The sequence below is a fragment of the Vombatus ursinus genome, unplaced genomic scaffold, assembly GCF_900497805.2.
Source record: "Vombatus ursinus unplaced genomic scaffold, bare-nosed wombat genome assembly UNPS02014799.1, whole genome shotgun sequence".
Classification (NCBI taxonomy): domain Eukaryota; kingdom Metazoa; phylum Chordata; class Mammalia; order Diprotodontia; family Vombatidae; genus Vombatus; species Vombatus ursinus.
Window position 1 is genome coordinate 27,051,786 of NW_020954577.1, and position 14,486 is coordinate 27,066,271.

The 14,486-nt window shown below is 43.0% G+C and overlaps 1 protein-coding gene across 2 annotated transcripts in view; it reads left to right on the forward strand.

Annotated features, from left to right (window-relative positions):
- Window positions 1–158: 158 nt before the first annotated feature.
- Window positions 159–14,486, forward strand: part of NPHP3 (nephrocystin 3) — a 47,974-nt gene continuing 33,646 nt past the window's right edge. For both annotated transcript variants that reach the window (XM_027871907.1, XM_027871908.1), the window contains exons 1-6: window positions 159–548; window positions 4,794–4,919; window positions 7,700–7,850; window positions 9,306–9,458; window positions 11,232–11,365; window positions 12,990–13,150. In XM_027871907.1, coding sequence (XP_027727708.1) covers window positions 159–548; window positions 4,794–4,919; window positions 7,700–7,850; window positions 9,306–9,458; window positions 11,232–11,365; window positions 12,990–13,150 — 1,115 coding nt within the window. The remainder of the gene's footprint in view (window positions 549–4,793; window positions 4,920–7,699; window positions 7,851–9,305; window positions 9,459–11,231; window positions 11,366–12,989; window positions 13,151–14,486) is intronic.

Genomic DNA, 14,486 nt, shown 5'->3' on the forward strand with positions numbered 1-14,486 from the left:
GAGAGCTGGAGGAGAGCCCAGCGCCCCAGGTCGACCCCCAGGAGCGGCACGGGCGGAGCGGAGCTGGGCTGCGGGGCCGCCCCAGCCTCGAGTCCACGCCCAAGAGGACGGCCCAGGGGTGGGCAGCCCCAGGAGGTGGGGCCGGGGTCCTGGGCGCCATGGGAACAGCCTCGTCCCTGGTGAGCCCCGCGGGCGGGGAGGTGATCGAGGACACGTACGGGGGCGGCGGGGGCGAAGCGTGCGAGATCCCCGTGGAGGTGAAGCCCAAGGCCCGCCTGCTGCGCGGCTCGTTCCGCCGGGCCGGGGCCGCGGGGGCCGGGCCGGGGGCAGCGGCCGGGGCCGGGGCGCGCGGCGCGGGGCTGCTCGGGGCCAGCTTCAAGTCCACGGGCTCTTCGGTGCCCGAGCTGGAGTACGCGGCGGCCGAGTGCGAGCGGCTGAAGAAGGAGTACGAGATCTTCCGGGTCAGCAAGAACCAGGAGCTGCTGGCCATGGGCCGCCGGGAGGCCAAGCTGGACACGGAGAACAAGCGTCTGCGGGCCGAGCTGCAGGTGACCGGGCGCGCGGGGCCCGAGACCGACGGCCAGGGAGGACCGCGGGGGCCGAGGGGGGAAACTGAGGAAGACTGCAGGGGAGCGAGCTGAGGCCCAGAGAGGGCTGTAGATCTAGAGCTGGGAGGGACCTCCAGGGCCAAATAGGGAAACTGAGGCCCAGAGGGGCCCATAGCTCTAGAACTTGACAGGACCTGGGAGGCCATCCAGCCCAGTCCCCTCATTTTACTGAAGAGGGAACTGAGTTTCGAAGAGGCTCATAGCATCATATATCTAGAGTTGGAATCCATTTAATCATTTTACAGATAAGTAAACCGGGGCCCAAGCAGGCGAAGTTGCCCGAGGTCCCACAGGTCATAAATGGCAGAGGCAGGATTTTAACCCAGGTCCTCTGAATGACCCAGTCAGTTCTTTTTCCACTTTCTCTTTCTCTGTCAGTTGGTCATCTTCTCCACTACCTCAGCTAATCCTCCATGGCACCTTTGGTAGCTGCTTTCATTCATTCAGGCCACTTCTGGAGTGCTAAACCGACTTTAACTTTCCTGTCTGTGAAAGTCTCTCATCCAATGCAGACTGCCACCCCTCACTAACCTATTCCAACAGGGCTTCTCAGCCTGAGGTATTGTACCTGAAATATTTGGGAGAAAAAAACTGTATTACCTTATTGAAATTGTTGTTTAGTTGTGGTCCCTTTTGGAGTTTTCTTAGCAAAGATACTGAAGTGACTTGCCATTTCCTTCTCCAGCTCATTTTACAGATGAGAAAACTGAGGTAAACAGGGTTAAATGACTTGCTACGGGTCACATAGCTAGTAATTGCCTGAGGCCAGATCTGATGAGTCTTCCTGACTCCAGGGCCAGCTTTTTGTCCACTGCACCATCTAACTGGCCAGTGAAGTGATTTAATTTTATTTCTTACATGCATTTGCATGTTAAACTGTATATGATTTCATTTCCTATAGAATGAGGTCCAGAGGGGTTTTCTGAAATCTAAGCAGTACAAACTGGAAAAGTTCGAATACCCCTGTATTAGAAGATCTTTCCTGAAAATTCATCCCTCTGTGGCTGGCTAGCATGGTGATAAACAGGGCTGGTCCTAAGGCCATTACCACCTCTCCTTGAAAATATTATCACTTGATAAGACCGACCAAACGTTGTGCTCTGCTAGGATGTCTTTGTTGAGGCCTCTTCCATTCCTTTGGCTCACCCCATGCCCAAATGGGCCACCAGAGTAGGAAGTTTGTGGAAGCTGTAGTGGCCTTTTGTGTCCCCTTGAGACATTAACCAACAAGAGATCTGAAATAATGATTGTGATTTCTAGACATGTCTCCAAATAGTAGAATAAGACCCTGGAGAGGTCACAGAACCACAGTTTAAGCTTTGGAAGGGTCCCCAGCAGCCATCTAGTCCAACCGATACCTGAAAGGATCACCTGCTTCAACGTAACCTGACTAGTGGTTGTCCAGTCTCTGCTTGAAGACCTCCAAGGAGGGAGGACCTTCAGGGGCAGCCCATTCCACTTTTGGACAACTAATTGTTAGAAAGTTTTTCTTAATGTCAAGCCTGAATTTGTCTCTTTGCAATACGTATCCATTCTGGCCTCTTGGGCCAAACAAAACAGACCTGATCCCTCTTCTACTTGAATACTTGAGCACAGTTATCCTGTCCTTCCCATATCCTCTTATCTCCAGGCTAAATATTCCCAATTCTTTCTTGACTTTTCAGGCCCTTGGAGTAGCTGGTTTTCTTCACCATAAGACGTTTAGAGCTAAAACAGTTCTTAAGAGATGATGAGCCAACTCTCTTATTTTACAAATGAGGAAACCAAGTCGGAGAGAGTAAAGTGACATCCCCAAGGTCACCCAAAGCCAGGATCAAAATTCCCAGATTGTCTGAATCCAAATCTAGTGCTTTTGCTGCCTGAGCATTCTACCTGGCTTTTTACTTATTAGTGAAGTTCAGGCAGGGCATTAAAAAAAAAAAAGTTCAGCATAATCTGTTTAAGGAGAATGCTGGTCTCTGTCTGTTGTATATGTGCCCACCCACATCTGTGTGTACCTGTGTTTAGTCTCACAAAGATTTTTTATCAAGATCATCTAATCAATCAGCAAGAATTTAATGCTCCTGAGTTCCAGGAATTGTGCTAAGTGCTGGTGATACAGAGACAAAATCAAAACAGTTTATACTCGAAGAGAACTTATACGCTAACAACATGTTACACACATAAGTAATACAAAATACAGGGTGTCCCAAAAATCATCGTGTACTTGTAAACTGTAGTAGCTTAAAATTTTAGGATGTCCTCTGTGTATGTATTTTATATACGCATATATAATAAAATATAATAACATGATGTAACAATTATATATACTATATAACACATATGTTGTAGAGATCTCATCTAGGCCACCTCTCCCATTTTACAGATGAAGAAACTGAAGCCCAGTGAGGTAAAATGATGGACCTAAGGTTACACAAGTAGTAATGGAATAGTACAGTAGAAAGAACATTGGCTCTGGAACCCAAAGACCTTGGTTCAAATCCCATTTCTGACATTTAATATCTGTGTGCCCTTGGGCAAGTCTCCTCAACTGTAAAATAACTAGGTCGAATTAATTCACCTCTGAGGTCCCTTTCAGGTCTAGATCTGTGGTCCTAGATCCTGGGAGCATCTTGATCCTGGCAGCGCCATAAAACCTTGGCTATCTAGAACCTGCAGGCAATGAGTTCTAGGTAACCCAGTTTTCTAGATTTCTGGTGTACCCTTGTGAGGACTAAAACTTTTTAAAAATTTAACTCTTTTGCATCTACCTAAAACTAATTCCAAAGGACCTTGCCTTCATAAACAGTACATATGGAACACAAGTGCTTTTTAGATTGATGTGTAGCCATACTTTCAATATGGGTCTAGAGACTTCCCAGTAAGTAAAGCATATGCACCTGGGTGCACATGGATATTGTGATATCAATTTTTACCACTTCAGAGACCCTTTTTTTTTTCTTTTACTGTCTACCTGTTTTCTGGCTGGATGCAGAATTGAGTAAGGTTGCTTAAAACTCTGCAAGTATGTCTATGCAGCATACTAAATAAAATTCATATTCCTTCACTCAGCCTTCAAGGTCTTCCATGATCTGGTCCCACCCAGTCAGGGGCCACCTCCATTCATCTTGACGAACATCTTGCCACTGAACTGCAATGACTGGAGGAGACAGTGAAGCTGATGACTTTTCACTTAAATCCAGTTCACTTGCAAGCCAAGACATCACCCTCCTGATGTCATTGGTTCTTTTCCAGATCAAAGAATAAACAACAATAACACCCTGTCTGAAATCAGCATTATCTCACAGGGCCCTCATCCATGTGTGATACATTCCCCCCCTTAATTCTGTGGCAACATGCCATCCCCAAGACACATCCCCCACTGTAACATCTTAATGCCTTTGCTCATGTTTTACTCAGTACTCAGAAGGAATAACTCAGTAAATATTATTGACTATTCCATGGACAGAAAAATCGCCTTCAGATAAGAGGGTTTTTATACATAATATTTATATATAATATATATTATACATAGTACATAATTTGGACTTAGGATTTATCAGTACTTTTTAGCAATAAGTTAGAGAGACATGCTAATTAGCAGTGGTTTGCCCACCTACTGTACTGTGTAATGGTTACATGTCTGAAATGTGCTTGGGATTTTCAAATTCTGGTTTCCCCCATACAGCCCCTGCCCAGAATAAGGGAGTCAGGCAAAAGCTTGGTCTAAGGAGATTTGAAATGATGAACTAGGAACTAGATAAGACATGCCTCTATTTGGCTGGACAGGGTGCTGCTGAGTTTATATGGACTAGTTCATTCTGCTGCTACTAACCCTGATTATTGCCTCACATAGCTTATTTCCTTTCTCTTCTATCTTGAAGCATCTTATGAAAGTCCCATGATAGCATTCTTCAAGCTCAGCCAATGAAATGGGTGTTTTTATTCTCATTTACAGTTGGGGCAAATGAGGCATGGGAAAACAAAACACTTGACCCAGTACTCTAAAAGAAGTAACGGTTTGCCTCAAGATCACACTCTCTCCTTGGAGCAATTCAGATAAGACATCTTCGGTTTGGAGAGTTGTCTTGTTACATGTGTGATGAAAACCATGATATACTCTTACTTTGTGGTGTAGTAAAGCAACACAAAATTGCATGGGGTTGCTGCCTGTCAGAAAGATTTACAAGATCGTTGTTTTTTTAGGCGCTTCAGAAAACTTATCAGAAGATACTTCGAGAAAAGGAAAGTGCTTTAGAAGCTAAATATCAAGCTATGGAGAGAGCAGCAACGTTTGAACAGGATAGAGATAAAGTTAAAAGACAATTCAAGGTAAATAAATGCCTTTGATTGTTTTCCTTTAGATAGACAACAGGAGTTAAATACACAGGACATTGTGAAAACCAGCTTAATAGCATCATCTCATGTCTGAAATGGAAGGAGCTTTAGAAATAACCTAGTCCACTTCCACATTGCAGATGAAGATGCTCCAGTGTAATGAATAAGTAAGCCACTTTTATGAGAACAAAAATCCTCATTCTGTTTCTGAGTTCAGAGAATCTCAGAGTTAAAAGAGATCTTTGAGGTCATCCAATCCAACCTTCTACAGTCTACAGTGTAGACGCTATACCATGTAGGAATTTACTCAAGTAACATTGGGAAATTCAGGGAGCTATGTGATGGGTGTTAGTCATTTTTTAATTTAAATTGAAACATTAGATTGAAACATTTTTAACGGCCCTATTATGTGCCAGGTACTATGCTACGTGCTAGGGATACAAAGAAAGGCTAAAGAGAGCCCTGCTGTCAAAGCACTTATAATCTGATGGGGGAGACAACCTGGAAACAATTTTGTATTGGATAAATTGGAAATAAGTGACAGAAGGAAGGCACTCACATTATGGGGATCAAGAAAGGCTTCTCGGCCACCCAGTACCTTCCTCTCCCGGGGATGGACGGGATCTTACCCGGGATCCCACCTCTAGCAAGCCCTCCCTTCACTGTCTCTGGCGCTCCTTGGGGACAGGGAGGGAGAAAGGGCGCCCCCTCCCAACCACTTCCCTCCGTAATTCTGCCCCTCCTCCTATGACTCCCACTCCCCCATTCCCAGCCCTGGAGTCTCCCCCTCTTGTGACGCCCCTTCCCCGACTGTCCCCCTCCTGGGACGCCCCCTACCCTATTGTCCCCCACCTGTGACGACCCCTCCCCGATTGTCCTCCTCCCATGAGGCCCCCTCCCCTATTTTCCCCTCCTGTGACGCCCCTTCCCTGATTCTTCCCTCCCCACAACCCCTCATCTCCTCAATTTTCCTCCTCCCCTATGGCGTTCCCCTCTGCCTGATTCTCCCCTTTTTTATTATCAACATTCTTTGATTCTCTTCCTTCTCACCAACCAAGCACCCCCATCTCGAATTCTCTCCCTCTCCCTGCCCCATGACACTCCCTTTTTCCACCGCTCACCCCCCCCGGTTTTCCCCCCTTCCCCCTCTTCCACCCCTCCCCCACCATTCCTTGTGGTCCCTGTTATGTAGCAATCTCCTTCCGTTAGGGGCCCCCTTATGGAATCCCTTCCTCTCAGAATGATGCAGTCCCTTCCCTACTCCCCACCATGCCGTCTCTCTCATGGTCACTTTTTGGAATAATTCGTCCACACCCACCCCAACTCCCCAAGCTCCTCGAAGTTGTACGGCCCCTTCCGTAGCGCCCCACTGCCCCTCAGTGTCTTGTCATCCTTCCTCGAACTCCTTTCCCCTTTTGCTTCCCGGCTCTCCTGGCACCCCTCCCAGGAGGGATCCCCACAAGCCTTCAGGCTCCTGGGCCTGAGAAGCCAAGGCTTCACGGGCCGTCGGAGGGTTGCGAGGTCAGCGACCCGAGACTGTGGTGCGTGGGGAGGCGATCGAGACGGACTCAGAGGCATCGTCGGCAGAAGAAGAGGAGCTGTACCTGGTCTCTGCCCCGCCGGGCTGCGCGTAGCCGGAGGAGCACCTCAGTCTGACTCAGAGGAGGAGCCGGCGACCCTGGTGGCCCACGCGGATCTCGGGGACCAGAGTGGGCAGAAGAGGAGGCTCCCGCAGCGCCCACGCTCTCTGCCTCGGGCCGGGCCTCGTTGCTGCAACATCGGCTGGCTGAGAGCCAGGCTCGCCTGGGCCACGACGTGAGCGCCTCGGTGCGTGGTGTGTACCGGCGACCTGGCGTCGATGTAGCCGGCCTGGCAGCCCGTCTGGCCGCCACGCAGGCCGTGGGCTTGGTGGCCGCCCACGGCATCCGCCTGGCCCACAGCGACCTCTGCGCCCTGGCCGAGCACCTGGACATTGTGGCCAGCTGCCGCCTGCTGCCTGACATCCAATCTCCTGCTGAGCCAAGCCCCAGTCCCCAGGCATAGTGGAGGCACAGCCCTCATCACCTGTGGCCCACCCTCACCGTGGTTCCCAAGGTCTAGTGTCCCTTGATGGCTTCTCTGGAGAGGCTTGGTATAGGCCGTACCAGTGCTCCTTGATCCCGGGTTCAGGGGCCCTCCACTGGGTTGGGTGATGGGAAGGGCCAGGAAGCTGGGAGCACGGAGCACGGAGCTGCCTCACCCTCTGTACCCTCACCAGGTTTCATTAAAATGTCTTTGTAAAGAAAAAAAAAAGAAAGGCTTCTCATAGAAGATGAGATTTTAGCTGGGACTTGAAGGAAGCCAGGGAAGTAAGGAAGTAGAAACAGGAGGGTGAATATTCCAGGCATGGGGAAAGGCTGTTGAAAATACTTAGTTCTAGAGAGGGAGTATCATGTGAGGAACAGCAGGGAGGCTAGAATCACTGGATCACAGAATTTTTTTGGGGGGGGGAGGTATAAGAAGACTGGAAAGGGTTGACAGGGACAAGTTATGAAGGACATTGAATGACAAGCACGGTTTTCTGTTTGATCCTACAGATGATAGCAAGCCTTTTAAATAAGATCATTCAGGAAAAACTAAAGGATCTGAGTTATTCAGTTTACCAAAGAGATGATTTTGAGGATCAAATTAATAATGGTTTCATGTATAAAATATTTTTCTGAAGTATTCTTAGATGGTCAGTTAACATTCTAGTTATGAAAACTGCATTTAAGTTATTTTTTTGCTTTTTAAAGATTTTTAGGGAAACTAAGGAAAATGAAATCCAGGACTTGTTAAGAGCCAAACGAGAATTGGAAACCAAACTTCAGAGACTCCAGGCTCAAGGCATCCAGGTCTTCGATCCCGAGGAGTCTGATTCTGATGACAATTGCACAGATGTCGTTGGTAAAGATGTTTGAACGCTATTTATGATATCAGTGAAGAGATTTGAAAATTGTAACCAGGGTCTTTGTAACATAATGCAATGGAAAAATTCCTTTTAATTGCAACCTTAACTATCCAGACAGAGATGTCAGACTCACTTCCTGGAGCTGGAACCAGATCATAGTGGAATAAGGAAATATTTACCAAAACAAATATAGATACATTACAACATAGATGATGTTAATTTGTGGTTTTCTAAGTCAGTATGTGGCCACAGGGATCCTCTTCTATTTGAGTTTGACACCACTGACCAAAAATACAACCAGAAGCTTCAAATAAGTGGTTTGTTTGTTTTCTTTAAAGGAGGGGCTGCCTCTGAGCAGCAAAAATACACAATAATGTCAATGACCTAATGCTCATGTAGTTTACTCCTAGAAGATCCCCATTAGGCCCTATTCAGAGTCTATTAACTCTTGCTTTAAATACGGTTCTTACAAACCTATTGAACCATAAATCCAGTGGGACATGATTGCCAAGGGCAGTTATACTGATAGTAACAAGAAGAAACAAAAAGCCTATTTAAAAACAAAACAAAACAGATGCAAGATTGTAAAATGCACCATTGGTGTGTATGTATTTAGTGTAACATTATAACATTATAGAGCCATACACAGAAGACATCTCTATAACAGCCTAGTATAGCAGTTGATATTTATAATGATGAATCTGAGTCATTAATAAAAACTAAAGTTATATACAATTTCTTCTGCTTAAGAAGATAGAAGTATATTGAAATATTTCTTTCCAGAATGGATAAAATTTTAAAAGTTTTGGCATGTAAAATGGATGCCTTCAGTTATTTAGAAAATCACATTTCACATCTCATTTTGATGATGCAGTATAAATGAAGTAATACCATATCTGTTAAAGATTTAAGTTTTAAACCATATTATAAAAAACCAGAAATACATTTTTGGAGCACCTCCTTTATCTTTGCAAAAGCTCCTGGTTTATAAAAAGGATTTGAGCACATTCAGAAACTTTTGATATAGGTTTGTATAGGTATAAATGTAGAGGAGGGAAGTGTAGCAATTCTTAATACTATGAAATCGAGCACAAAAATCAAATTGACCTCTTTACCCCAGTTTACTTGTCTACTGAGACATGCAGTAACTACAGTCTGCCTATATACTTAATATGTGCACATGGTTATATAATTAGGTGCTTTTCTACCTACTAACCTAAGTATTCAAATACTAATTGACTCATTTAGATGGGTCTAGTTAACATAGTTTTGGTATCCAAAAATAATGGTCTCCCATATAGCTCTGTACAAGTAATTAGGAATTTTTTAAATGGACATGATAAGTAATTAGAAAGCTAGTAAAGAAAATAGAATAATAAGATTTTTTAAGTAGGCTTATTAAGTAACATTCTATTGGTTTTTATTAGAAAATAAGTTGGTTTTTTTTTAAGCTACTGGAACTCGCTGTGACTCCTGGCGTGGTGGAGCCTTGGGAAGTGAGCCTTCCATAGGCAGTATGATGCAGCTTCAGCAGTCTCACAGGGGACCTGAATTTGCCCATAGCTCTATAGACGTAGAAGGACCATTTGCAAATGTTAACCGAGGTAAGATACACTATGTTTTGAACTAACTTGATTGACCCAATTTTGACTGTTCTATAATGCACCTTTATCCATGAGTGTAAGTTTGATTTTTTCTTTCTAAAGTAATCATGAATCTCCATTTCCCTGTCTGCAGGGGAGCCCTATGTAGCAGCATGTCTTTGCAGTATGGCTGACCAGAGTTAGGGGTGCAGGGTGTGGCGGTGAAACAGAGTGATCCTACCTGGCTTACCCAGGAATCACACAGAAGTCTAACCACTTATAAAACCTTGGGACAGCGCAGTTAAATGGATGTCTTCTCTAAGATGTATAAGGACCATGTTTCTACTCCTGAATTTGCTAACAGTGCAATAGAACACCAAGAATACGGCTCACAAGGGGTCTGGCCCTATTTGCTTTAGTCTCTGTCCCTGCAGAATGGGAGCTAGAAGCATGAGGTGTGAGGGTGGCCACTCAGGGTGGCCCAATTTCTGAGACCTGAGTCTTGGTAAGTGACTCTCTGGACCTTTGAAATGAGCTTTCTCTTAAGTTGAACACAGTACAGTTGTGAGCAAAGCTCTTTGTCAAACAGACACATTATGTAAATATATAAATAGGAGTTTTGTTGTTATTATTTCTCCAGACATTCCAATGCCTGTGGCTTTTATCTAAATGTCAGTAGCATTTTACAAAAGATTGTCTTTGGAAACAAGCACAACATCTTTACCAAAGAGAGGAATATGCCAATCTCCTTTTAGAAAAAGAGAGAAGGGAAACTGACATGGTCTTTGTGTCTCTTGGTTTTGCTTAACTATTTTTCTTTGTTATAAGGAAATTGAGGAATTTAGTGGCAGGCATGTCCAAAAATGACTGATGTAAAAAATAGGTATTAATAAAAACTTAATGATCTCTTAGCTAAATGTCAGATAATTACATGTCCATTTTTTTTTCAACACTAGTCTTGGAAACTATAGTTCAGTCATTTTTAGTTGTGTCCAACTCTTCATGACCCCATTTAGAGCTTTCTTGGCAGAGATACTGGAGTGGTTTGCCATTTCCTTCTCGGGCTCATTTTACAGATGAGGAAACTGAGGCAGACAGGGTTAAGTGATTTGCCCAGGGTCACATAGCTAGTAAGTGTTTGAAGCCAGTGTAGTTCTGTCATCACCGATTAAGTAAGCCCACACACCAGAGGAGGAGGCTGGCTTGACCAAGGTGCTATCAGAAAAATGGCTTACCTTACCCTTCGACTAAAAATTGACTGAAGTTCCATTGAAAAAGAGATCTTAGTAGGAGATGACATCTTTGGTCTGGACCACCAGTGGCTCTCATTACCCCGGGGGTGTAATCCTGGGTTGCACTTTGAAGGGGTAATTGGTGACCCCTAATATAATTTATTAATCTAAAAGATCATATCTACATTAATAAGTATCCAAAGAATCTATTGATTGGTTTCTAAAGTTGGTACGTAGTGTGAATTAGTGTATAGGATGCTAGACTTGGAGTTAAGAAGAGCTGGGTTTGAATTCAGCCACAAGTAGTTGCTAGCTGGGGGACTCTGGATAAGTGACAAAGCCTCTCTGAGCATCAGTTTTCTCCTTTAGAATGAGGGTCATCATATGCATAGTTCCAACTTCAGAGGCTCAAATGAGGTACTCTATGAAAAGTGTTTTGCAAACTTTAAAGAACAATAAAAAAGAAAAATATCCATTATGATTATGAGCCTCTTGTCGAACATCATTGAAAAGATTGCCTGGCAGTCATTCCATGAAATAATCATATTTTGTTTGTTTACAGATGACTGGGATGCTGCTGTAGCTAGCTTGTTACAAGTTACACCGTTGTTCTCCCATTCTTTGTGGAGTAACACAGTCAGATGTTACCTCATCAACACGGATGAAACACAGCCTGAAATGGACATTTTCTTGAGGGTGAGTGTCTTAGAAAATGCAGGCTCCCTGAAATAAAATCTGTTCACCTCCCCTTTTAGAGAGCCAACCCTACCTCTTCTAGTCCAGATGATAGTTTATCTTGTGTAGTGAGAGTTCTAGTCTTAGAGTAACTTGGGCCAAGGCAACTTCTGTGAAGACAAGACTGGCCACAACTGCGATTTAGTTAATTATATTATGTGTGTGTGTGTGTGTGTGTGTGTGTGTGTGTGTGTGTGTACACACACATATGTATGTGTGTGTATGTGTGTATTTATATATGTGTATATACATATACACATATATAATATGTGTATATATATTTGTGTATATATAATTAATAATTTAGTTTAGTTTGGTTGATTTGCAGCCGGAACCTCCTCTGTGTATTGTCTCCCTTATTAGAATTTGAGGTCCTTAAGAACAGGGATCATCTCTGCTTTTCTGTTTGGATCACCAGTGCTCAGCATGGTGTTTTGTACATAATAAGTGTTTAATAAATTTTTTTTATTCATTCATTTCTTTCAAATCCCTTGCAGACACTCACACTAACGTCCTGTCTGCCCCCTGTCCCAGTTCCTTCCCTGGCTCTTGTTCTGTTCTTCTATTGTAGAGCTGAATCAGCTTCTGCCCCTTTTTGCAAGGCTGGGGAAGGACAGGGTATTGTTCTGAGGAGATTCTCTGAACCCTTGAAGCTCCCTAACCTAAAAGCTTCCCCAGGCAGAGGAAAACCCCATTCCTGCTTCCTCCCCCCAGTTATCTGGGTAGGGAGTTCCCAGTGATAAACTTCTATCAACGGGACCCCTCTGTAATTTACAGTCTTAGGAGGTTCTTAGCCTGGGGTCCATGAACCCCCAGGGGACATGTAGATGCATTTCAGGTGGTCTTGGATGGGAAAAAATACATCTTTATTTCAGTATAATTAGTCTCCTTTTGTTATCTTTTGTATTTTCTTTTATACATTCAAGAATATTCTGGGAATGCTTCCCTAGGCTTCACAAAACTGTCAGAGTTCCATGACACAAAACAAGGTTAAGAATCCTTATCTTAGATACTTGCCAACATTATTATTAGAGATCTGTTCTCCATGTTTTTTCATAAGGAAATCCAGGACCCAAGGCAGATTAATACACCATTTTGTCCTTGGTTCTTCCATGATATTACATATTACCTCCTTGGCTGAAGAATGTTATTAGGTGTGGTGAACTGATATTACTTATCTTTTATGTTTGGGATTACCTTCATTTTTGAGAGTAAGTTAATCTTGCAAATTTTGTAATTTTATTCCTTTTTTGATGGATGGATGTCCACAATGACCCAAAATGACTTATGCATATAGTACTCATTTTGTGGAATGGTAGGATGGTAGAATGGTAGAAGGGACTTTAGAGATCATCTAACTGCCTCATTTTGCAGATGATAACACTGAGGCCCAAGGAGGGGCAGTAATAGCCCAGGATCACATAAATAGTCAGTGGCAGAGCTGGATTGGAGCCCAGGGTCTCAGGACTCCAAATCTTTTGACCTTTGTACCACACCATGTTGCCTTGAAATAGTATGGAGCTTACCTGAGCCTTAGCTGAACTTTAATAAGTCACACTTTCATACTTCTCATTTTTGCTATTAGGACTATTCACCCAAACTCCAGAGAATGTGTGAGACAATAGGATACTTCTTCCATGCAATTTATTTTCCAATAGAGAATGGAAGTCATTACTTCAATGTAAGAAAATGGGAAATTGAGAAGAGTTCATTAGTTATTTTGTTCATTCATTTAACTTTACCAAGGTAAGTATAGTGAATCTACAGTTTATTATTAGACTCTGCTTACATATAGTAAACAGATTACTAAAAATGAACTTAAAATATGCATTCCAATTTGATTTTTTTATGTTCCTAATTGATGCTATTTAAAAAGTGTTCTAATGGCTCTTCATTCAGTTGGAACACATCACCAAAATGTGCTTACCCATTCGTCTTACTGGGTGTATCTTAAATTCATTGTCTGTATTGGCTAAGGACCATTTAAAGTCCAATATTCGTTTCTTGGGTAGGAATAAAAGTATAAATCACTTTCTGTAATTTGTTCTTAAATAGCTACACGTAAATTGAAGCACATTTCAAATCTACCAGGGGAGCTCATTATTTAAAAGAATCCTCAGACTTTTAAAATGAAAATTTATTTTTGACCCTTTTTTGGCCTGCTTATAAGTTGATTTTTGCATACTAAGTTTTTTGTTTTAAAGCAGACCATGTATATTTAGGAATGAGAACCACAGAATATCAGAGTTGGAAGGGCTTTTGATGGTTACCTTCTCCGACTTATACTCCAGAGAGAATCCCTAAGATACCGTAACCCAGTGTGGTTGTGCAACCTCTGTTTGAAGACTCCTTTCAAGGTGGAACCTTTGTCTTTAGAAGAAACGACAGTCAAGAAGAAATAGGAAAGTCTAGATGTTTCTTTGCAGGTTTTTAAAAATCTAGATTTAGTTCCTCTGTAGCCATGGGCTCTTAATCTACAACCTGAGAACTTGCTTTTTAAATATTTTGATAACCATATTTCAGTACAATTGATTTCCTTGGTTATCCTGTGTTTTTAAAAACATTCTGAGAAGGAACTCACATAGGTTTCAGTCAATAGACTCACAGAGGGATCCATGACACCAAAAAAAATTGGTCAAGAATATCTCATGGGAACAGCCTTGGGCAGTCATGTGTTTTCCCTCATAGAAGATGTTCAGGCAGAGTCTAGGTGACCACTTATTGCTTATGTTTTTGAGGGAATTTTCATTCTTATGTGGGTTGGACTGCAGGGCCTTGAGGGTCCCTTCTAATCCTGAGATTCTGAGAGTTCCTCTTCTTTAATGATTTCAGTAAATCCTGTTCCTTCAATATGTGGTACTATTTGTAACTTCTTGTACTTTGCCTGTGTTGTAAGGAGGAGATAGTGCTATAGTGAATAATTTATTTCTTCTGTTATTTTGATAATATCAGGGTTTTTTCTGTTTCTTTTTCTTGACTGTAAGAAGTCAATTTTTTTAAAATTAAAGCTGTCGGTTCAATTTGTTCTGTTCTATTCTATTCAGTCTCTTCAATTCAACTAGTTCTTTAGTCAGGGCAAATA